The sequence below is a fragment of the Athene cunicularia genome, assembly GCF_003259725.1.
Source record: "Athene cunicularia isolate RWA chromosome 3 unlocalized genomic scaffold, athCun1 chr3_part1, whole genome shotgun sequence".
Lineage (NCBI taxonomy): Eukaryota > Metazoa > Chordata > Aves > Strigiformes > Strigidae > Athene > Athene cunicularia.
This window is the reverse complement of record NW_020799097.1, coordinates 94,908,208-94,932,019: the sequence shown is the minus strand read 5'-3', so window position 1 is coordinate 94,932,019 and position 23,812 is coordinate 94,908,208. Positions and strand designations below refer to the sequence as shown.

Sequence of the window (23,812 nt, the reverse complement as noted above, 5' to 3'; positions counted from 1 at the left end):
ATACTTCCCCTTATTTAAACAGTGCAGCAAAAGCAGATGTCTCTTAACAGCTTCGAGGAGCTTCAAATTTGACTTCACCATGCCTGTACTGCCAACATACAGCTTTCCAGAAGGTTAGAAGGAAAGCTATAAATATATTTGATACATAATTCTGCAGTAACAGCAGACGAATTTTATGATTTAGGCTGTTCTTCTCGTGGTTTCCTTGCAAAAGCTTAGGCTGGTTGCTAGGCAACTGGGGGGAAAAAAAGTACATTCCTCTGCGTTGCAGGCAGGAACCCTGGGAGCAGCAGAAGCCTCAGATGGCTCCTTAAATAGCATTGCTGGGGAATGAAAGTTAAAATATTGAACATTCATTGGTTAAATATCCTGTTACAAAGGTCAGCTATCTAAGGGATAGTTTGGTTTCCTTTGGTGCAAAAGAAAGATTAGAAAGGGTTGTGCCTCTGTTCTGTAGATAGTACAAAAAAATGGAAATTTCCAAAGATGATTGACTGTCAAGCAGAATACCTGGGTGGGCTATATAATTGCCTTCAGGCTTGACTCTTTTCTTGACAGAAAGTGTGAAGTGGAGTGTTTGTCACATTAGCAAGGACAAATTTATGCTTATAAATATTTGAATTTAAGAGGTACTTTTAAAAGTGAGTATTTGAAGCTGCTGAACTCCAGTGCTCTAATTTGCTAAACACAAGGTAAAAGGGAAGAATTGATCCCTATGTTGAGAGAAATAAATGTCCTGGGGAAATATTGTTCATGCTGAGGGATTTGCAGAAATCCAGAAATTCAGTGAAAATCTTAACACCAGAACAACTAATTCCAGAGTTCTCAATTGCTGGCTCACTCTGTCATCTCCTGTTGGTTCAAGGTCACTTATAGCTAGATGGCTGTGAATCCCAGGATACAGGGAATACTAATTCTTGCATAATGATGAAAGCCTTCCCCACCCCCTTCCCCACAATCTCTTTAAAATAGTGCAGTTTTTAAAATCAAGACAGGATGATGCTAGAAATGAAGCAGTACTAGTTGTGGAGATTCATCTGTGTACTAAACTGCCAGGTGAATTGGGAATGAGGCTCTCTACCTTAAGGAACATTTTTCCCTTTGGCTGAAAAGTGTTACCAAAGAAGGTTTTTGGAACCTTTGCAAGAGAAGAGCAACTGTTTATGGTGTGTCGAGTCTGCCTGGCATGATTTACTGTCTGGAAATTCTTCTTCCTTTTACTTACATTTGTGGTTTCTTTATCTTCTAAATATGAAACTAATCTCTGACATCCTTCTTTTATTGATTTGGTATGGTGGGAGGGAAGGGGAGGGGAAAGATTGGAAATTGTGTTGGAGTGAACTTGTCAAACCAGCATTTGGGCAGCATTTATGCGTTTACCATAATTGATGGCAAGATCTGTTGAGCCTTTTGGAAAAGTAAGAAAGAGAATTAACTGTAGACTATTCTTCATTTTGTACTGCTCATGTGAAAGCATTGTTGAGGAGTATGCTTGCATGCTTCATTATATAATATTAGTAAACAGAGAATAGGAGTTGTGTTTTGTATTTGGATAGAAGTTTTTCTTTATGTTTTACTCCCTTTATAGGATTCAAAACCATGGCTGCTGTAATTACATAGGCGGAGGTCTCCCTTCCATCCTTCTCCTTCTCCATTACTTACTTGTGATTTGTTGCTGCAGACTGAGAAGTGTCATGTCCCACCCACCCTGATACTGGGTGTGATACATAGAGCTCTTTCAGAGGTCTGTATCAAAAGCAAGCCATTTGTCAGTATTGCTTGCTACTTCACAGAAACTGCCTTTTCTAATTTTCTTTTCATAAATTAGTGTGGAGCATGTTTGCAATCTCTGCAGAAGGAAAATACTGTATGCAAGTAGATTAGGTAAGGAAAAAATAACAGACAAAATCAGCTTCCTATAGATATTGGATTTAAATATGAAGCAGTAGCGTCACCTCCTTCCTCATCTCCATTGTAAAAAGCACAAAGTTGTTGATGTGTGAGGGATGGAGATGCCCAACTCAGATAAGTGAAATTCTAAAGTCCCTTAGACAGTTCACCTTTTTTTGGGGTGGTTTTTTTTGGTGGCTGAACATTCCCATTAAAGCAGTGTTTTCACTCCATAGCCTGATTTGAGCTCTGTGCTTTATTGGTCATATAGCAAAGAAAGGATGGTCATGAATCTCCTTAAACCTGGTGAGAATCCCAAGGCTGAGAACTCCTACATTAGACCTCCTATAAACAAAGTTGAAACCCCCATCAGGCAGCTGTTGGCAAGCTTGCAATTTTTTTAAACCATGTGTTTGAGGGGATTTAAAAGCTTTTTTTCCCAGAGAGAGGCCAAATGAGACCCAGAGGCAAATCCCTAGCTTTCTAAAGTCCTTGGGAACTGGTTCCAGTGCAGTCATTATCATCCAGCAATTAGCAAGCTAAACAGACAGAACTTAAACCCTGGCTTGAATTTTGTTGTGAGCCCATCTGAAGCTTGGAATTGTGAGTAGGAAGCATGCACGCACTTGGAGTTCAAGTTCTGCTCTTCTCAAAACATGCCTCGCCAATAAATCTAATTATTATTGCCTTGCAGTGAATCTCACAAACAATGCGCTTGGCTGCCTGGTGCACCCACGCTAAGTGAAAGAATATGTACATTTTAATTATCAGATTATTTCAGTGTTACATAAACAACTGTTTCATATTAAATATTTTTACAAACCAGTGACATCTGTATTCAATACTTAATGGATGATATTTGTTCCCTGCCTATTAATGTATGTAATTCATATCTTTAAAACACCTCATACCAGTCTCCCCTAAGTAAGGTCACTGTGGCAGTGGGATATTCTTTCTCCCGTCATTCCTTGGCTAACATTTTGATCATCTATATAATTTCTGCTGAATTAAGTTTTCAAGGTGAAATTATTTAGATCTCTTGAATTTTTAAAATGCAGCTGGGGAGAAGGGCTTCATGTCACCGTGTTTCAAAAACCACTTCTGTTTCATATGTTTAATTGCAAATTTTATAAACTTTAAAGTGACATAGCTTTGTAAATGTTTCAGAAGCAGTGTGGAAACTGCAGCTCCATGTTCAGAAGCTCCCAAGTGCATGTGATGAAGCGACTCCACACAAGAGGTGTTTGGGTGTAGGCACAGGGTGGGACTTTCTTCTTTGCAGCATTCAGTAGTCACTGTGTTCTGCAGTTGCCTCCTGAACAGACTCAGGACAGACATGAGAAGTGCTCTATGGTTTAAGGCTATTGGAGGCTGCAGGGTTGGCTTGTCCCAAGTTCCATCCTGACTCAGTAGACAGGCTGCAGACAGGTTGGGAGCGGAGGTCAAAAGGAACTGGCAGGGAGCTGGGTTGTATCACTTCTCTTCTGGTGTAGACCCTGGAAGGAGCTACAGCTGTGGCCCAAAATAGGACGGTCCTCTCACTGCTCTGGTTTGTGCTAGTGCTGGCTGTGCTGGCTTGTGAGGCATGTGACACCAGCTCCCAGATGCTTCTTGCTTTTCCTGCAGTCATGCTGCTGATGGGAAGCTGAGAAATTACCACTGGCTTTATTTTCTATCTGTTTCTGAAAGCTTTGGCACCGGACAGTGTGTTGTCTTTTACATACCTGACCTTTTCAGTTCACTTTCGCATGGTGAGATGACAAGGGTTGCGGGGGGTTCAGCTGCAGTTACACTGACCAGCAAGGTACATTGTTGTCCTGCTCTACTCTTTGGATATCTCTTGTCTGGAAGCCCCTGTGGGGCTGGAATATAGGCAGCAGGACAGAAACATGATGTGCCAGGCTAGGACCCTCACAGGGTTATGTTTGCATTTCCAACATGTCCAGCAGTGCTACTGGGAATTCTGCAGGTAGCATTCTGTCAGAGAGAGGAATAAGATGCCATTAAAACCTGAGACACTACTTGTTCTGAAAAGTAGGTGTCAGGGAGGTTCATTCTGAGGGATGCTAGTCACCTTGTGACAGCAGAACACAATGATGTGTTTCTTCATGTACCTCAGAGTTGAATTACCCAAGTCTTTGTTTTTGAGAGTTTAAGCTCTAGGATGAGGTTTATTGATTCCCATCTTTACCCTGAGACAAGCTTGCCTCTGGCTTTAGGCAAATTGTGCGTTTGGAATTGTAAAATAACAAGCATTTCCTTAATTTTATTGATGATACCTGATGCTCTAGGTAGGTGGGAGCAGACTGGAGAACCTAGGGCATATTGTTGATCTTCTTCAGACCACACAGCAGGTATCCAAGCTTTTCAAGTAGGTGGATTTGCTCTCTGCTGCTGTGGAGCTTGCGTCTTTGGTTACAAAACCCATCTTCAGATTAGCATGGACAGGGCTGCTTTACATCTGGTTTTCCCTTTTCCCAGGCTCCCTTCCAAGCAATTTCCTATCCAGGTTTTTGAATCCCGTAGCAAGAAGAGAACCTTCAGTTTTATGGAGAAAGGAGGCAGCAGGCGCAGCCTGCTTTGGTGTGGTGTGAGGGAGGGGAAGTACTGTTGTCTGGTTGGAGCGTGAAGCTGCAGTGCAGGGCTGCAAGAGATCGGAGCAGACACCAGACCTAACCACCTGTGCTGGTCAGAGCTCTGGTGGGAAGAGACCCTGGGGGTCAGGAGGAGGTGCCCAGGACCTGATAAAAGCAGTGGTTAGTATGACTCTGCAAGCTTCTGTTGCTGCTCTCCTGTAATATGGAAAGGTCATGATTAATGTGCTTGTGAGAGGCTTGTGTATGCGTTGGGACTGTGTGGAAGAGTTGGGAGGAAAAGAACACGTAAGGAGAAATTCTGAGAGGAGAAAACTTCCCCTGGAGCTCAAGGGATGAGAGAGTTTGGGGGTATCATGGGTCAGCAGTGAGGAGGGTTGGAAACATGAAAGAAACTGTGGTTCGGGTGAGGTGGGCTGGAGGGCTGTGGCAGGGCAACCCTGCCACCTCCTCATTGGCTGACCAGACCTTCTTGCCAGGATCTCAGAACAGAGGTTTCCTCGTTCCCCTTTAAAGTTACTGAAATGTGGCAGCCATGCGTATGTGCTGTAAAAAGCAATGTTTGTAGAGCATATTGAATCAAAAGGGCTATGTAACTGCTAGTCTTCATAAATGTCATTCATTAATGGTAATCTAACACCAGGAAGACAGCAAGTTTTATGGGCTTTCTTTTTAACATATGCTAATTGGCCCATCCTCTGAACAGTGTATTGCTCTGCAGTTGCTTGCTCCACCCTTTGTATGGTGGGATCCCAGTTGTATGCTCTGGAACTGGAGAAGACACAAACCAATCCACATAGCAGACTACTTTAGATACACAAACCTCTCTCTGAGTAGAGTTGGCCTAGAATGTTATCATACTGTAGGATAAGCTTTTTATGATCTTTTCTGGATTACTGGAGAATGGTTGTGTGCAAGGAAAACTGTAGCAGCATTCTTGTGAATTGGGAGGGCAGAGTTAAAATAACCAGTGTGTTAACAGCTGAGGAAAACTGTTTCTTGTAAAGTGCACAGCCAGGGCTGGTTCTTTGGCATGTTTCCTCTGAGCGTGGGAAGAGTGTGTGTTTGCATGCGCATGTGCGCACACATGTGTCTGTGTGTGGAGGTGGGAATAAAGTTGCTAACTTGTTGCTGACATTGATTCCTTACTTCATAGCACTTCTTTGTACATTTCACTGAATTATCTTGCTTAGACTCTTAACAGCATTGTCTAATCAGCCTTTTTTATTTCCTCCTCCTCTCTCCCCCTCCTCCTCCTCCAGTCAGCATATGCTGTGTCAGTGCTCAAAGAGTGTGCTAAACTGCGACCTACAGATCCCATCGTTCCTCTTCTGGCTGCCAAGGTCTGCATTGGGCCACTGCACTGGGTAAGCAACATGATGCAATTCTTATGATGTAAGGGATCAGGTACGGTAGTGACAGTGCCACCGCGTAGTTGCAGTGAGGAGAAAGAGAATCCCTGTTAAAAATCATATGTGCATGCATGCCTTTAAAAAAAAAAAAAGAAAATTCCAGCAAGAAATTCTGCAGTGAGTCACTGAAATGTGTTTTGCTGGCACGTTAAACAAAGGAGGAGGGGGGAAAGCCATAATAGCCATTCTGGGGACTGCTTCTTCAACTGAGTATTGAGTTGAATGGGCCACTCATGTAACCCCTGGAAGACAGAAGTTAATAGTTGTTAGGTGGACTGTTAGACAGTTCAGGTCTTCTGGATGACTTGGTCCTTTGTTCTTGAAGTTGCTGTGTCAGTGTTTTCTGTTCTGGATGTGTTAATGTATACCCCAGAAGCAGAGTGGGAGTGGAAGTCTGTGCCTGTGAAATTCTGATTATCCCAAGGAGCAAAAACATCTGTCAGTCTTTTGCTGCTTGGTTTAATTACTTGAATGGCAGCCTGCTGATTTCACCTGTCCTCACCACGAGGTGTCCCTGCAGTCAATGAAGGATTATAATTTCTACTACAAGTAAAACGAAGATGCAGGAAAATATGAAAGAAAATACTAGAAGAATCTGCCCAGATTTCGGTGCAAAGTTGTAGGAGCTAGATCTACTGTTGTTGTGTCCCCCTACCCTCTGTCTCCCCATCCTCTACATCCCCGTCTGGTGAAAAGTTTGTATTCAGCTAAGCTTAGTTGAGTTATATCAGTTTACACACTACAGTGGTGTCAACAAGGAGATCTGGTTATGTATGTTTTTGAATTAATTGTACTGTTTGAACTATAATGGTTCAACTTACATGTGAGTCAGCAAAAACTGGGAATTATCATGTTCTAGGAAAAATCTTTCAGATTTTGAAGGAATTCTTGCTGAACTACTCAACCTACCTGTGTTTTCTATATGGAGAAGTACTTCTCTATATAGAGAAGTTTTAACGGAGTCACTCTGCCAAACATTGGGTCATTGATGTGTCTTGAGGTGAGAGGATAAGTAAGAAAAGAAATAGCATAGAATCCCTTTCTTTCATGGTGTTTATACGGCTCTCACTATTGAGGAATAAATTTCAAATAGTGCCATTAAAGTCTGCTGACTGTGATGGATGAGGAGTTGAATGTAAAATTATGAGCCGAAATTGAGGATGCTGCTGTGCCAGGAAATGGTCAGAGTCAGGATTTGTCCTTCTCTTTGGTGCTTCTCCCCAAAGTCTCTTTGAATCTGCTAGCACAGCTAGCATATAAAAAATACCTTGCTATAGAGATACTTAGAAAAGATGGTGAGACTGTCCCAACTCCGTCCTCAGACAATCTAGTATATCCAGACTTCTCATACATGGCAGAGCTGATAAAGTACAGTTTGATTATTGCAAAGTAAGAGGGTTTTTTCCTCTATCTACTACTTTCAATCAGCCCCTGACTCAGAACTGGGGTGCAATGTAAAATATAAACATGATTTCACAAGAGGGTAATTTTACTGCAGTTATATAGAGTGCAACCTTATGAACTAAAACCAAATTAAAAATATTCTTCTCCCCTCTTTCACTCAGTGGCTTATGCTCTACCCTGGTACCAAACTTGATGATGGTATAGAAGATTTTTAATTAAGGGGAGTTAGGGGAAAATCAGAGCATATTTTAAAAGAACTGAATTGATGGAGTCCCACATCTCATAGTCAGAGGGATGCTTCTGATATTACTGGCAAACTCCTGTGCCTAATAAAGACCTTCCTGCTTAGCAGAGCTGTTTTTCTAAATGTCATCCTTACAGTAATTATTTGCATTTAAATTACATAGCAATCAAATCAGAATTGAATCATTTAAATTGGAAGTGAACAAGCTGATCAATGCCAGTATAAATAGAAAGGAGGATAGACATGGCATGGGAACAGTCTAATGGACAAATATTAACAGTTGCAAATACACAAATATATCTTGCTTTTCAGAACATATAAAATATGATTAATTTCTCAATTAGGAAATATATCTATGTACTTGATTGCTGGCTAGGCAGGAAAAGGGTAAAATCAGATCACCATTTATCCAAATGAAACAGCTAATTTATATATACTGCATCTGTCTACTATGTGCTTTTGGTGCAGAATTGTACTCTGTTTATGGTCCATGGACAAGCATTACTTTAATCTCATTTCAGTTACTAGCAATAAAAAAACTCAAAACCGTTTATGCAGCTGGATAATTACAGAATGACATGAGGAGCACAGAACAGTTTCTTTCCTGATTAATCTAGTGGTCATTTAAAGCATTTTGCTGGCTTTGTACACGATGTCTCAGCACACTTAAGAACTGGGGAAACAAAAAATTCACTGAAATGTAACATAGTGATTTACAACATTTGAGGATGCACATCTATGAAATGATGTCTCATGCCGAACAAAACAAAGTATAAAACATGCATACATTCATACTGTGTCATGCAAATCAATGTATAACAGAGCCTGATGTGGAAAAGAACTAAATGCCCCCAGCTTCTGTTGTGACAGTATGACCAGATTATTAGCTGATGTAAAATGGCACTACTCCACTGTCATATTATTGGCTCCATGCTGGCTTACATCAGCAGATGATCTGCCCCATCGACCACTAGCTTTCAGGATTGGATCTGCAGTAAATAGCTGAGTGATATAAACAATATTTTGGTTACCTTTTTCAGGATTGCAGGTTTTCACAAATTTTTTTAAAAAGGTAGAGCGAACAATAAATCAATACTTCATTAATTCTAAAGCTTGTGTCAGTTGTCTTGGAGGACCAGAAAAGCTCCAGAACTAGTGCATCTATATAGACCAACTTGTCTGGTCAGGATTCAGTTGGATCTGTGCTTAATAAAGTTCATAAGATACAAAAGGTTTTGGCAAAGTTGGAACTTTTATACTGTGTCTAGCCCATTACACAGGTGTTTCAAATGTCTTTGTGGTAGGCTCAGTTACTTTTGAGGCATCATGCTGCCTAGCCTTCCAGTTTGCCAGGGTTTCAGCACAACAGTTTGCTGAACTCACATATGAATGATTCTAGCAAGTGAACACAAAGCCCATTTGTGTTTAGCCAGCTGTCTTTTAGCTTTCCAGAATGAACGATAAAGTTTTCGACTACTGCAGTTGTGTATTGTTTTAAATTTTCGTAGGAAAATCGATGTAGTTTAGAGTGGAATATGTGTATATTGAGGTTGTTCTGCCTTGGTCCACTATAAATTCAGGGTTCCACTTATTAAAAGGCTTGCTGTAATTTCCGCTTTCACTCCTGGCAAGGCCTCAGCTGAATGCTCACTTGCCTATTTTGGCAGTGACTTTGAGTTGCAGCATGAGTTGTTGTTTTTACATTTTAATAGTACAGTACCATTAATTTCACTACTAATCTAGGGTCTCCAGGACCCTGTAATGGAATGTGTTGTGAAAATACTAAAACCAGAACTTCTGCCTACAGGTAAGGGTTAAATACTGAATTTCTCCATTTTTAGGAGCTTTAGTTAAAGGCACTTAGGGTTACTATTATGCTTTCTTGTGCCTTTTACTCTATTGATTTCAATGGAGGCATATTGAAGACTTTGTAAATACATATAGAGACAAGGATAGGCTTGAATTTTCTAGGACTCTGGTCTGACAGAGTAGGAAGACATGAGGCATGTTCTTACTATTTTATTACACCATAGTTGATACAGTAGAAATAGTGTTGTGCTAAATTTGTGTAGCACCAAATGATACCAGTATTATCAGCTACCATGAGCTTTTGGAGGGACTTCACCCCATGGGAAAAGCTGCAGCACAAGATGATGCTGTGCCTCTCAGACGTTTCCCTCATTTCTTTTAACTCACCGATCCTAGTGTGCACAATGAAGTGCTCTGCTCCAGCACTTCGCTGGGAAGGCAGAGATCATGCCATCAGTCAGGGAAGGGGAGAAGACAGTGGGGTTGGGCCAGGCCAGACCATGCATGGAGTCATAAAAAGTGAGTAAGACATACCATGAGGTCAGTACATCGTGGGAGGGGGGAAGGTTGGCTGTAGATTTAGAGCTGCGTGCTTCTGAGGTAACAGCTTATCATTCATTACTTTCACAGACCACTTAATCCGAGAGTGCTTCTCTCTTCTGTCCGTTGTTGACCCTGTCACTATAGATAATAAATGCTGTGCATGTGCTTGTACCCAGTCACCCAGAAGCCCTGGAGTCGCATGGAAATGCTTAGGTCTTACTGCATACTGTATGAATAATATTGAAAAATCAAATCTAGTCCCATTATTTGAGTTATTATGCCTGCTGAGTGGATGCTCTAGAGGACTCACATCGCTAGGGCAAGAGGCTACTGAGAAAACAGTGAATGGTATGGAGCCGCTAGAGATTTCTTCCATCTTTTAAAAAACATTCTTGTTTACATTGTAGCTTCTGTTATTGGGGCAATTCCAAGAGTTTTAGACATCAAAAATGACCAAGAATTTTGCCTCTATACATCTTCCCTGTGAACAAACCACTCTTGCTACAGTGGAGGAAAGGCACGGAATTCAGAAGTGCTTGGGGGCTAAGCTTACATGCAGAGTAAGTTGGTGGGCTTAGCACTGGTGATGCATGGAGAAAATCCTGACTAGACCAACAACAGAAAGAACAGAAATTTTCTTTCCTGACATATGTAACATGATTGGCTTTGTATGCTGTAAACAGCTGTGGCATGAAACCTCTCCATTATACTGGGCCTTATTGGCCGCTTTCTTCCTATGCATTTTTCCTCTGCTCATTCTTTTTCCCAGTATTTAATTTTTTCTCCTCTTTGAATTAGTCTCTATATTTCTATATTTTCATTATACAACACAATATAATGAAAAGGTTCAGAAAAGGTCAATCCAACTAGTTAATATCATATAATTTTGTTTGGATGCCCTTTCTGTAGGATTTGGGTCTCTTATGTGCTTGCATGTCACTCAGTCTCACTCGTGTCCAAACTCTCCTGCTTCACTAACCTTGTCTGCTGTGCTGTCCAGTGTGACTTGATGTGTTTCCTGCCTCCTCCCTTGTGCACTCTTCTCTTTTGGCGCAGTATGATGCCATTTCCATGCTGCTGTACATCATCAATTTGCTTGTCCTCAATTGTTCTAAACCCATGCTGGTGAGAACTGCAGCTCCCACTTATGGTCCTGGAGGGTGTTGATTGAGTGGGGTAGGACTTGAGCTTTTCTAAAAACAAGCTGGGCGGCAGTTGGAAATCAGTTGGGTGGCGATAGGCCAGGGGACAGCACCTGCTGTTCCCCACTCCCTTGTCAGTATGCCCCCAGGCTTGGCTCGAGCACACACCAAAGCCTGCGGTCAAATAACAAGGGTGGCTGGAACAGCCACTCTGTTTCAGGGAAAATATCCCTCAGGGTTACACAGCTGACAACTGTTCCTTTTCCATCAAAGATGATGGAGAGGGTGGAAGGGGTGAAAAAAAACCCAACATAACCACCCTACAGTATTACAGTCTTACCAGCGTCAGCTCACAATTTGGCAGTCTGTCTCTTAACAGGTGCCAGGTGTGTGCTTGGTTTTGGTGGTGGAGAGGTTGGTTGTTTAGCTGGTGCTTCCAGGTGCTGCCTGACTGTTTATACAGCTTGACTTCAAAATATGAAAAGTTCCTTTTAGGTTGTTTTTCCCCCACACCTGCTCTCTGAGTTTTCTTCTGTGCGGGTCTTGGAGGCAGGGAACCTCTCCCTGTAACCTGTGGTACTGCCCTTCTCTCCACCCGCTGTTCAGTGCAAGGTATGCTGAAGAATGGAAGGACAGTAAGGGCCAAATTGGAGGTATATTTGTGTGGCTTTGAGACTTTGGTTTTTGCTTGCTTGTGAGACAATAATAAGTAGTGATTCTAGGGAAACTAAATTTGAGCTGTTACCAGCACTCTTGATGCCCAAAGAAATATCTTTACCATGATGTTTGGAGCTGCTGTCTGTGCTGCTAGTGACCAGGTAACAGCAGTATGCTGTGCATTTCCTAATCACAAAGTGACACTGTGCAGTGCCTGCTGTGGGGGAGGACATCCTGTGGCATCCTGTGACATTACTAACAAGGGTCTATAAGTTGCCACAAGAAGTTTTGAACCATGTTCCTTGCCCTTCCAATGCAGTGTTCTGTCACCGTAAGATTGCAGTCATCCTCTGAAGTACATGAACCATTCAGGTTCCCTTCATATTAAGGCTGGCCCCTGGCTGTGCAGTAACAGTGGGCATGGATGTCTTTGATTCTTCTGATAAAGCTTTCTGACACTTAGATCACTACTGTGTACTTCAAGCTCATAACTTCTGGGAGTCCCACAGGGTGAGACTTCATGTACCCAACACCACATGGGAAGAGGGGAAAGGGGGAGCAGCTCCTGCTGCTTCAGGTCATGTGGCAGCATGCAAGAGCTGCAGCTAGGTATGTTGTATCTGGTGGGACTCTGAAGGTGTTGATGCCTCATTTGGAGGTCTTTTCCCCTCCCTTTCCCATCACTGCAGCACAGAGTGGATACATCTCATATACTTAAGAACCCCATGGACACAGATTTAATGGCAGATCACAGCTCAGGCTCACTACTGGTCCCTCACTAGGGAGTATGGAGAGGGAGTTTCCATCCAGACTGCAATGTGGTAGTCCTTACAATTTAGTTGGTAGCCCCAAGTATGCCCCAAGGGGGTTATTCCTGTTTTGGTTAGCAGTTTCCAGATTCATAGTTGACTAGGCAATCAGCAAGACTGATGCACTGGAGAGTTGAAACCTCCCAGTGAGTGACATGAGTGAAAAGTTTGGCTTTTCACACTTACCCAGAATGAGTGAAGAGTAGGAGAACAGGGGAAGATGGGGCAGATGGCAGCCACAGCAGGGCTGGCAGGGGAAGTGACTGAGTGGTGTAAGAAGGAAAAGTCTGTGCTCTTACAAACAGAACCAGCTGTGCTGGAGTTTGCAAGGCCACTTATATTCAAAGCAGCCTTCAGCTGACCAAAGCTAGCATTCATGAGAATCTTTGTGGCTGGTCAAAGTGCCATTAGTATTTAGTGTGAATAAATGTTTACAAGAATGTTTGTGCTAGAAGTGCTCTTTCAGCCATTCTGGAAAGTTGTGGTTTTAATTATTCATACAATACATTTATCTGACACTCACAGGTGGCCCTGGATAACTGGCAGGCAAGAAAGCTGAATGGTGTGCTGCTGATTTATGCAGCATAGGCCAGCAGTCAGAGACTGGAAACACCATCAGGTGACCATTTATGGAAACAATGGAGCACAATCTCTCCAATTTTAAATGTCTCCATTTCAACTCCAAACCTTTCATTTAATCTCTTTTTTCATACTCTCTACCCACCCCTACCCTTGTTCACTAGTTATTAGAATTCCTTGTATAGCTTTTTTCTTCATCTCATGGAGACTTCTTGGACAAAAGTGTGTGTGGGGAGAAGAGGAGAAACAATGAAAAAATTGAGTGGGAATATAGCTGTTTATTGTGGCAAAATAGGTGCATAATTAATTTTCTGGCTGCAGAGTCTACATGTCTTACATAAAAAGTTCCTTAGAACTGAAAAATTTATTTATTGTTTCTTGGGAAGAGTTTTGGTGGTGGTGGTTTTCTTTTAGTTTTATTTTTTTGTTTGGTTGGGTTTTTTTCCTGTGTGGCAAGTCATGGGACACTTTCTTCTTCCATTGTCCTAGGCTTTGGACCACAACACGCTTCAGTATGTGTCAGGGAAGTCAACAGGGCTACTGACAGGATTAAGAAATCTCCTGGAACAAATTTTAGTCTTCCTTGTGTGATCAGAGTTTAAAGGGTCTAATCTGAGCATCACCGAAGTTAATAAAACTATTTCCAATGTTTTCAGTAGACTTTGGATTATGCCATTAAAGACAGTCCTTGCAGTTTAGTTAGTGGCCCCAAGTTATGCCCCAAGAGGGTATTCCTGTTTCAATTAGTAATTTCAAGATTCACAGTTGACTAGGCAATCAGCAAGACTGTAATGTTTTCAGGGAAGAGTTTGATGGCAAAATATACATTGGTCATTGGGCTGACTGATCTAAGGTTTCAGAAATTTGCAAATTGTTGGTCTGCTTTTAGTTTGAATTGTATGGCCTCAAGTGGCTGTACAAGTGAGGAAAAGACCCAGGCAGTAGAGACTGCTTCTTCCCTTGCACTTTCCAGCCGTTTTTCATGCTTACGTTAACAGAATTTTTTTTCTTATGTTTGATATGATCTTATAAATACCAGGTCCTTTGTTTATGGAGCTGTTAATGTCACCTGAATGTCTTCAAGTGATATAACTAAGGAGGCCAATTGACTGAATAGTATAGCAAGTCAAATAGGTTCTGTTCATAGGTAGTATATTAACAGACCACTGCAGAAGAGGCCTTTCTGGTCTGCTGGTATGTTTTGATTCATTACAGGGGACTCCTTTTAGATGTCAAGGAACTATGGGGGTGCTATATTCTGACAAAGCTGAGTATTAAGAGAGTGTGTTTCAGTTATGTCTGCAGTACTTGCATATAAACCAGTTGGATTTCAAACAAAAATGTATTTCCACAAAATTAAACAACCCCATCCCAGAAAATCAGTTGTCGTATAATAAAAGTTTCCAAAAGGAGGATTTTTTGGATAATGTTCTTGATTAGGGGTGACTGATTATCATTGACAGAATCTGCAGACTATCTTGTACAGAAATTAGGTCTTTCTGTAGGCTCTGGGTCTTTCAAGCAACACTTGCAGCTTTTGCCTTTACCTCTCCAACCTATACCTTTCCAGATACCTGTACAGTCTACAGGTCTTAGTCTTTTCTACTTATAATGGTGACTGATGTAATGAAAATTAAAGGTTAGACATGAGGAACACTCTATTCTGTAATCAAATATTCAAATTCTTTTTTGTTTTAAATTATCATTAACTCAGATTTTGAAGATACTGAAGTTTTATATTTTCATTAGATTTAGATCTGTGTGGTCAGCTAGAAAGGAAGGTGGGGGAGAGCAGTCTGTATTGTAGTAGAAGAGGCTGGCTTATGTATTTCACCATTTAGGAGTCTGATCCTGTGAGGTCATGACTGCTTTCTCTTCCCATTATAATATGTAATAAAATGCATTTTCCAGGAAATTGTGTCTTTGTACGAGATGCAAAATGTGGCTATGCAGCATGAGCTGCTAAGGTAGTTTTCAGATCAAAATTTGTGTCCTGAATTTGCTGCCTCCTTCTTGTGGCAGCAGAACTGCAAGCAGCAGCTGAACTTGGCTTGCAGTGAAGTGCTTTCTAGTTTTACTCTTGTAACATTTTGAAAGGAAGTAAAATTTGCTAACGTTTAAAAATATCATACAGCAAAACTGGGTGGTCAACTTGTTAGACCTTTCAATGTACTGCTAGGATGGTAAATAAGTAGTCAGTTGGCTCAACATTTTGTGTTTAAGGTTGCATGATTGAAGCATGCCTGAAGTGAAATACAAAAATAAAATAGTGTTCTTCATTAACCTTAAACATCTTGAAATAATCTGGGGTAGATGCTTAAAACCAAAACTTGTCTCAAAACTGTGCATATGCACCAAGGTCTGCTTATCTGACCTTCTTACATCTTCCTTCCTACGAGCGTTTACCATGATCACTGAAAGCCCTTGTATGACTCTCGGATCAGTTCAGGTAAGTTTAATGGGATAATCTTATGGAAGCAAGTATAAAGGAAATGCCTGTAAGTCTCAGCCTACCTTTTTTGCAGCTGGAAGAAGGAGAACACTTCGCTAAAATGGTGATAGACCTGGGTGAGGATGCTGGAGAGTCCCTAGCAAAGGGTTACCTGGCACTGGGCCTGACATACAGTCTTCAGGCTACTGATGGTGAGTTACCCTGTTTGTCAAGTGTATTGTAGGGAGAGCATCTGTTCAAAGTCTTCAGTGCATGCAATGGAAATTTATTAGATACTCTTAGTGTTGACTGGACATGAAAAACAATCAGATTGCAAGACAAATGGGGACTGTTCACTTGCTCAGATAGCTGTCTTCTGTGGAAATAAAAAGTGAAATTTTTAGGGAAAGAGAGAAATGCAAATCATTACTTAGGAGGTGATAATCTGACTGCAGCCATCAATGCTTGGTGTGTTTTACTGGAATATTTGTATTACATTTCTTTTACCTATGTACACAACAAAAAGTCAAACTTTCCATCTATTTTCATATTTTTGTCACCCACTCGTAAATCACAAGAAGAAATACAATCCAAGAACTGGAGTTAGAAATGCCTGACTTCAGTTCCTGGTGTGGTACTGATTCCCCACAGAGATTCAACCTCTCTGTGATGTCGTTTCTTTCTCTGCTTAGAAGTAAACAAGATAAAAATATCTACCTCACTGGTAGGTGTGGATGTTGACTAGATACAGACAACTGAATATAAGAAGTATTTTATTTTAATGCTGCTTGTTTGGGTTTTGAATGACTGGACAATGGACTCCTGCAGATTTGGTGCTTGGTAGCCAGAAGGGCTTGAAGTCCCAGTGTTTAGGAGAGTTTTAGCTCTGACCTTCATCAGGCTCACAGGTGGGAGTAGTCTTTGTTTCTTCTACAGCTTGTAACATAAGTAGAAGGCCTGCTAGCATAGTTTCTTTGAATAATGGCTGAGCTAGTGTGTTTCCTAATCAATTTGGCAGTCCTGCCCACATGCCAACAAGGGCTTTTCTGTCAGATGGGTCTCACAGAAACAAATCTACTTCTTCCAACAAAGCCTGAAACAAAGCTAAAATAACGGCATGGTATCATAGAAGTATGCTGGCCTTGCAAGTTACACCAGAAATCTGCAAGGCATGTGTGTGAGGAAGTGGCCTGTGCTCTTCAGTAGTGCAAGTGGGTTTTTTTCAGCCAGCCATATCTGATCAGCTGTTCTGAAAACTGCTTTCCAACATGGAGGCTAATGGGCACTATAGCTCTCTTCAGTTCTCCATTTCTCTGCCTCAGAGTAGGTTCCCTTAGAAAGTTCATGTCAAGAAACACATGTCCTTTCTAGCCTGAACTTTCTCTCATATATAATTTAAGTTCATTAAACATGGAGTTCTGCTTAACAGCCTAGATTTTTAGGGCATTTTGCATAGATTTTGTTTAAAGTGTCCCTAAATCTATACAAGATCCAAGAAACTATTTTCAGAGATAGAAGGTTTTCTGTGTTAGCCCATTATGATCTATTTGTTATCCTCAGTATGGAAAGAAGGTGGTTTCTAAAGAATGGAGTTGTAGAAGCATGTGCTGTATTCTGGCTCTAAAAATACTTTGGTGCAGCAAAATGTGAGTTGGAAACTTTTCGTCTGGAAGAGAAGTCTTCTCTGAGTTTTCAAGCGATTAGTTCAGGTGTTGTAATAACTGTCCTTTTTAATGTAAAAGGAACAGTCTTCACAACAGCTGCCTTGGATTTTTTTTTCCAGATTAGACCTGATTTATGTGGTGAAACAGTGGACTGTCTGCCTTCTTTTTGTATCTCTAGCTTTTAAGTCAATAGTTATTTGAGGGAAATGTGAAGAGTGTATTTCCATTTTTCAGGTTTTAATAAAATGTCCTTCAAAAGGTCCTTCAAAAGCATACTATGATGATCATGAATATGGAATAGCATTTTACTAGAAAATGTCAAATTTGCACAAGACATTTTTCATTAGCATTGTTAAAAAATAGTTTATCACAGTGAGAAAGTAAGGATAGAACATGCTGAAAGGAAGAGAACAACTACCCTATGTAATCCTGCCTCATACTGTCAATCTTGTTTATCACTGAACTGTGTTTATATCAGTTCATATTGACATATGCAGGCACACGGTCAAATATCTGTGTATATATATAATTCCATATCTTTCCACTTGAGCTGACTTTCAGTGCGTCACATTTTCAATGGTAGCTGAGTGTTTTAGAGACATTTGACCAATTGCCTTATAAAGCTTACAGCATTATATCAAGATGTCTTCCATCTTGGGTTAGACTTTCTTATTTAATATATCCTTTTAGTAAATATTTCTCCTCCTGTGTGAAAGAGGCACTGAGGACTTGTATTAAAGAATTTTCTTTGTGACCTGCAAAAAGTACTTGTTAAAAAACTTGAGTCAGAAGAGAGAATGACAATTTAAAGAACTTAAGTGACTTCTTATCAAATGCTCCCACAACTATTACTCCTGGATGAAATAAGACTTCCTGAAATTTATGCTGGGTAACAGTATGTGTAGTTTCCTTGTTCTTAATGTCAAATTACATGTTTCTTGAAATAAGTCTTACTGAAGTAGCTGAAAGACGTGTCCTCAGAAGAAGTCATTGCCGCTTTTGCCTCACTTAGAAACACGAATCTCTTGTTCGTACAGAATATCCATCTATTGCTATGCTAAGTTTTCTGCAGATCTGTTCCCAGTGGGTCAATGTCAACAGCAGACCTTTCTTTTCCTCTTGTAGTTCCAGTTTTGACATAAAAGCTGTATTGTCAACTTTTCCTCCCTTAGGTCTGATGAAGAATCCACTGAAGACAGGGGGAGGCGAGATGAATTTAACAAAGTCTAAAGAGGAAAGACGAGGTTGAGAATGCATCATGAAATAGAAGTGCTCTTACCTAACTTCACCACATCACATCTTGTGAAATATTTGTAGATTTAACAGACCCTCACTCTTTCAGAGATGAGAGTATGTGCCATATCTCTGTTTTAATTTAGAGATCACCATGGATTGGAGACTGAATCGGAAACTTTTTTTATCAGTCCTTGTGGATTTTATAAATAATCAGTATACTAACAGCACTGGTTAATGTTAAAAAAAAAAAAAATTAGACATTGCTTATTAGTGGACAAGTCCATCATTTTTGCTTCTGGAGATAACAGTCAACACATGCAATCTTTAATTATAATTCTGTGTGCTAAAACTGTACACCTTGCTGTATTATGTGTCTTAACACAAGGAAACGATTTTTTGAAACACATTGATATGTGTGTGCAAAAGGGTGCATGCACATTGGTGTTTTAGTTTGGATCAGGAATGTATTTTTGAAGTCCATCTCTATCATCCCCACTTTTTATGTTGTGATTCACATAATGGAACAGTTTTGCACAATACAAACAGAATTCTTTCCCATAAAACTAATGTACTACATAAACAGACATGATTATGCTGCAGCTGCTAATGGGTGTTCAGTCCATGGGACAAGACTAGAACTAGGCCCCTGTCCCTGTGTAGTGTTGATGCTGTTCTTCAGCATTAAACATTTCACTCCACACATTCACACCTACTGTGCTGCACCTGCTAACTAACACAAGACTCACCCTGTTTTCAAATGTGACCTTAGAGCTTTGTATTTAGGTACCAAAATGTTGCTGAAGATCCTGTTGCCTTTTGTAAGGCTCAAGCTCCTTTAAAAACTCAGAGTGCTGTAGAAGATAAATCCTGGGCTCCGAAGGTGGCATTTGCAAAAGTACTGTGTCTTACAAGGATAATTGCAGAAGTTGCAGAAACTTAAACTCCCCTGTGCTCTCTACCTTGCTGCGGTCAGACTGCTTTGTGTGTTATTTCTAAGAACAAGTCATACTGCTTTTTAGGTGGTAGAACTACAGCAGCCATGCTCACGGTGGGTAAAGTTGGGTAGAGGCTGAAGAATTTATTAGTGCTGTCAACCTTGGAGAATGGAGCACAACTTCTAGAAGTTTAGTCAGAGTCACCTAATTCTGTCTCCTTGGTGCAAGCTTGCCTTTGTCTGAAGTGAGAGCTTTTCAGTGGTACAAGTGGTTGCAGTGATGATGACTTCTTTGAACAATTCGAGGGAGGGGGCATCCACAACATCTCTGGGTAACCTATTCCAGTGTTTCGCCACCCTCACAGTAAAGAATTTCTTCCTTTTATCTCATCTAAATCTTCTCTCTTTTAGCTTAAAACCATTACCCCTTGTCCTATCACTACAAGCACTGGTAAAAAAACTTCTCTTCATCTTTCTTATAAGTGCCCTTGAAGTATTGAAAGCCTGCTATAAGGTCTCCTCAGAACTTTCTCTTTACCCCAGCTCTCTATACCTTTCTCTATAGGAAAGGTGATCCATCCCTCTAACTGTGTTCATGGCCTTCCTCTTGACCTGGTCTAACAATACTCCAGGTGGGATCTCATGAGAGCAGAGCAGTGGGGGAAAATCACCTCCCTTGACCTGCTGGCCAAGCTTCTTTTTATGCATCCTTCCAAAATCACTTTTCACTGCTTTTTTTTTTTTTTTTTTTTTTTTTTTTTTTTTTAAATGGCATGGTTAACTTGCAGCAGCAGTCCTGAGTATTGTCAAACACAAATTTCAGCATGTTTATCCAAGTCAGACATAAGTCTAGAGATGTACAACCAGATTTCCAACTTAGTCGTAGCTGAAGGTGTAGTTCATATTGTGGGAGGTGGAACTCACATGCTGTTTCCCAGTAGTGCAGAGGCAAAGCCAATAGTTGTAATCACTTCATTTCCATAACATACTTTGTGCTCCTTCTGACTACAAGCTGAACATCAGTCAAATGTCTTACCAGGTGGAACCTAAAAGTTCTCCTAGCCTTTCCATTTGATGTTCATTTGGGGGGGCAAAATAGTAAAATTTCTTTTTCTTCCTCATTTTGCTGCATCTCCAGAACTGCTCTTCAGCTTACATAAGGAATTTTATAGTTTCCATGAGAAATGGAATCTGAGATTACTTTTTTTGATGATCAAACCCTCTCCAATGTTGCCTCAAGCATTTTTATGTTTACATCAATCTTTTTTTTTTTTTTTTTTTTTTTTTTTTTTTCCCCCCCCCCAAAATTTTCCTCCTCTTACCTTTTTTCCAGTATTTGGCAGTAGACCTGAATACTCAGTTTAAGGCTATTGAGAGTAAAGTATTTCCAGCTACTTCTAATAAATGCTGCATTTTGCATGAACCTCCTATATTCACATTTGTTCTTTAAACCACAAATTTTTTTGTTCAGTTTTTACTACTTAAGTAGATTTTGTGGCATAAGCAATTTTTGATCTTAATTATTTGGGAAATTCTGAAGATTGCTGTTTGTCCCAAATGAGCCTGGTGTTTTGAAGAACTGTTGGAAGAATGTAGGAATAAAAAGGTCTGATCACTATAACTACTTCAGCAAAATTACTTCCAAAGTTTCACTCACTAGCGTGTTACAGAATCCAGAGAAACCGATTACCTTTGTACGTCTTGTAGAAGAACACAATTCTTTCCTCTTAGTAACTTTTAAGAATGCTTGAATTTTATCAGGTTTTGTTGCTTAGGTATATACTACTATAATTTTCTATTCTGGAGTTTGCATCGACTTGATATATGAAGTAAAATATAATAATAGGTGGGTGTTTGCTCATGGATTGACTACTCATCTCTTCTTGGTGCTGTTGACCAATAGTTCTCGAATTCAGGATAGGCAGAACAAGAAACAACTGCTCTGCAAAATCTGAAAACTTAATACCCATAACAAGACCTCTAGCTTTCTTGATATTTTGGATCTGAGAAAGCCATGTTTCCCTAAGCTCTACCTCTGTTCCCCTGGCTCTTGATCATATCTTATGATACCCTTGCATAACAAGAACTTGATTCTTCTCCTCTTATGTTTTTGACTAGGAAATAATTCACACATTGAGAAGTAAGTGTAGTGGGCAGGATCCTTTAGTCAAGCAATTAGAGGCACCAAGGAGGGCGTTAGTGGTTGATATCACACCTGGGGTAGTCTAAAAGTCTGTTGTTGTCTCCAGGGAGGTGGTGTGTTGTCAAAGATTTTGTTGTAGAGCTGTAAATTTGGCTCCTGGTGTTCCCTGTTCAACCTGCAACACCCTCCTACATGAAGATGGTGGTGGAGATGGACTGTATCTGAGTCAGAATATACTGCTAGTTACTGCTTTTAGCATATACACCAATCTGGCAGAGGGCCTGTTTATGCTCTTAGTATCTAGTTAGCATATGTCCCCTTCTTCTGGACCCCTTCAGTGGCATATGTAAAAAAAAAAAAAAAAAAAAAAAAAAGGGAGTTGGAAGATCCTTTAACAAAAATTAAATTGATAATTCAGATTAAAATACTGGTTTTGTGCTGTACACAAAACAAAACGGCATGTTTTCCAGTCATGAACACACACACCACCAGATTTTCACAGTTTTTATGCTCCCAGTTTGAAATGCTCTATGCACATGTAAATATTTAATCTGAAACATTGCAAGCAACTCTTAAATGGGATTGTATCTTGTCCTACAGCTACTCTGAAGGGCACTCAGGATGAATTAAACAAGAAAGCACTTCAGACTTTGGAGAGGTGAGTAGGAATTTTGCAGATACTTGCATTCTGTATTTTTTTTAATGAGTTCAGAGTAACTGTTGTTTTTAATGCTTTTTTTTTTTTCCTTTGTTGTAAGGCTTCCTTGCCTGGAAGTTTAAAAACAGTTCAGTAGGTTTTAGCAATAGTCTGGCAGAACCATTCCTGAAATGGCTAAATGCAGTGATTGTTTGGTTGCATATCCAAAGGTAAGAGTACCTGTTCTGCCACTAAACAGTAATAACCTTAGCCCAAATCAGCTGCATCAGTGAGATCTACAGTGCTGGGAGATGCCACTTCCTCACATGATGCCAGCAAGCAAATGTGGAAAGCTAGTTTTGTCTCCATTGCTGTGTGAAGCAGGCTTCAACTCCTAATTTCCTCATGGTGGCAAAGTATGTTCACCAGCAGGGTGTAGGTTGCTATGGGGTGACCTGGCATTAGTGTACTTACTGGGGAGGGGATGATTGCTGTCCTAATGGGTGTTTACATGAGCTGTTTTATGAAAAGGGGCCTATGAAGCTAGTGGTACAAAGCAGTCACCACCACCTGTTCTTCACTGCTGTATTTTGTTGGGGGAGCCTGATACAGTAGCTTGGCCCTGAAAGCATCTGTGAATTAAACTCCTCTGCAACTACAGTTACCTAAAGCAAAACTTCTTGGGTTAAAAACCTTTTCTGTCAGTTCTGTTGTGGTAGGAAGGTGAGGTGTGAGCTTCCTGACCCTGTTACAACTAAGTTAAACCACCCAAAATACACTAGGTGGTGTTTGGGCAGTCAACATTGTAAATGTTGATGCCTACAGATATCAGATGGCAAGTAAATGGAAGCTTGTATGGTCTAAGTCTTGGCTGAAGTGTCTAATTCTGGGTTTGGTGTGGTCATAAATACACTACAAAAGTGAAAAAAAAGTTTGGGATCTCTGGTATCTCAAAGTACAGATATAGCAGGTTGAAAATGTTACTGGATCTTAGCTGTTTTTCTGGTGCTAAGCAAGGAGTCACATGTTTGTCTTGCACTGGTTTTGCAGTGGTTGCAAAAGCATGTAGTAAGCTGAAATCACAGATGTAATTCTGGATATTTACCCTGTGGAGATCTGAAAGATAAAGTTTTAAAAATCCATTTATTCGGTCACTTTTTAGATCAGGAGTATGCTTTTAAGTTGCACTAGTTCTTGGACTCCAGTGTAATACTTCTACTGCTACCCAATTTTGATGTAATTGCCATGCTGCAGTGCTTTTAAACTGCACTTATTTTTATTCTTTGACCTTTCCCACCGGTTGTGGCTTGTTTTCATGGTATCTTAACTCTAGCTAGGAAGCAGACAAGCTTCTAGCCAAACATAAGGTACTCAAACTTCAGCCAACAGGGATGTTGTGATAGTGAGCTGGTTACTGATGTCTTCCTAAATGTCCTAGTTTGGTTTCTTTCTTTTTTTTACTCTTCCTTGTTTTTCACCTATTTTTAAAGTACATGTATAATCTCTCAGACCATGATTTGGCCTATAGCCATCTTTCTAAGAGGCCTTTTCAGCTGGAAGATTGGATCAGATGTTTTTCTAATACCTTTTGAAGAAATTGAACAGTAAAGTAACAACTCTTTGTTTCTTTCCAAAAGCACCATTAATCTCTTCTCCCATACACCCATGTGAACTTTCCCCTGTT

The 23,812-nt window shown here is 40.4% G+C and overlaps 1 protein-coding gene across 3 annotated transcripts in view; it reads left to right on the top strand.

Annotated features, from left to right (window-relative positions):
• Nucleotides 1-23,812, top strand: part of TTC7A (tetratricopeptide repeat domain 7A) — a 177,212-nt gene that overhangs the window by 49,556 nt on the left and 103,844 nt on the right. For 2 of the 3 annotated variants that reach the window (XM_026845265.1, XM_026845267.1), the window contains 4 exons: nucleotides 5,747-5,851; nucleotides 15,609-15,726; nucleotides 18,351-18,383; nucleotides 22,092-22,149. In XM_026845265.1, coding sequence (XP_026701066.1) covers nucleotides 5,747-5,851; nucleotides 15,609-15,726; nucleotides 18,351-18,383; nucleotides 22,092-22,149 — 314 coding nt within the window. The remainder of the gene's footprint in view (nucleotides 1-5,746; nucleotides 5,852-15,608; nucleotides 15,727-18,350; nucleotides 18,384-22,091; nucleotides 22,150-23,812) is intronic. The other variant, XM_026845266.1, reaches the window with a different exon arrangement.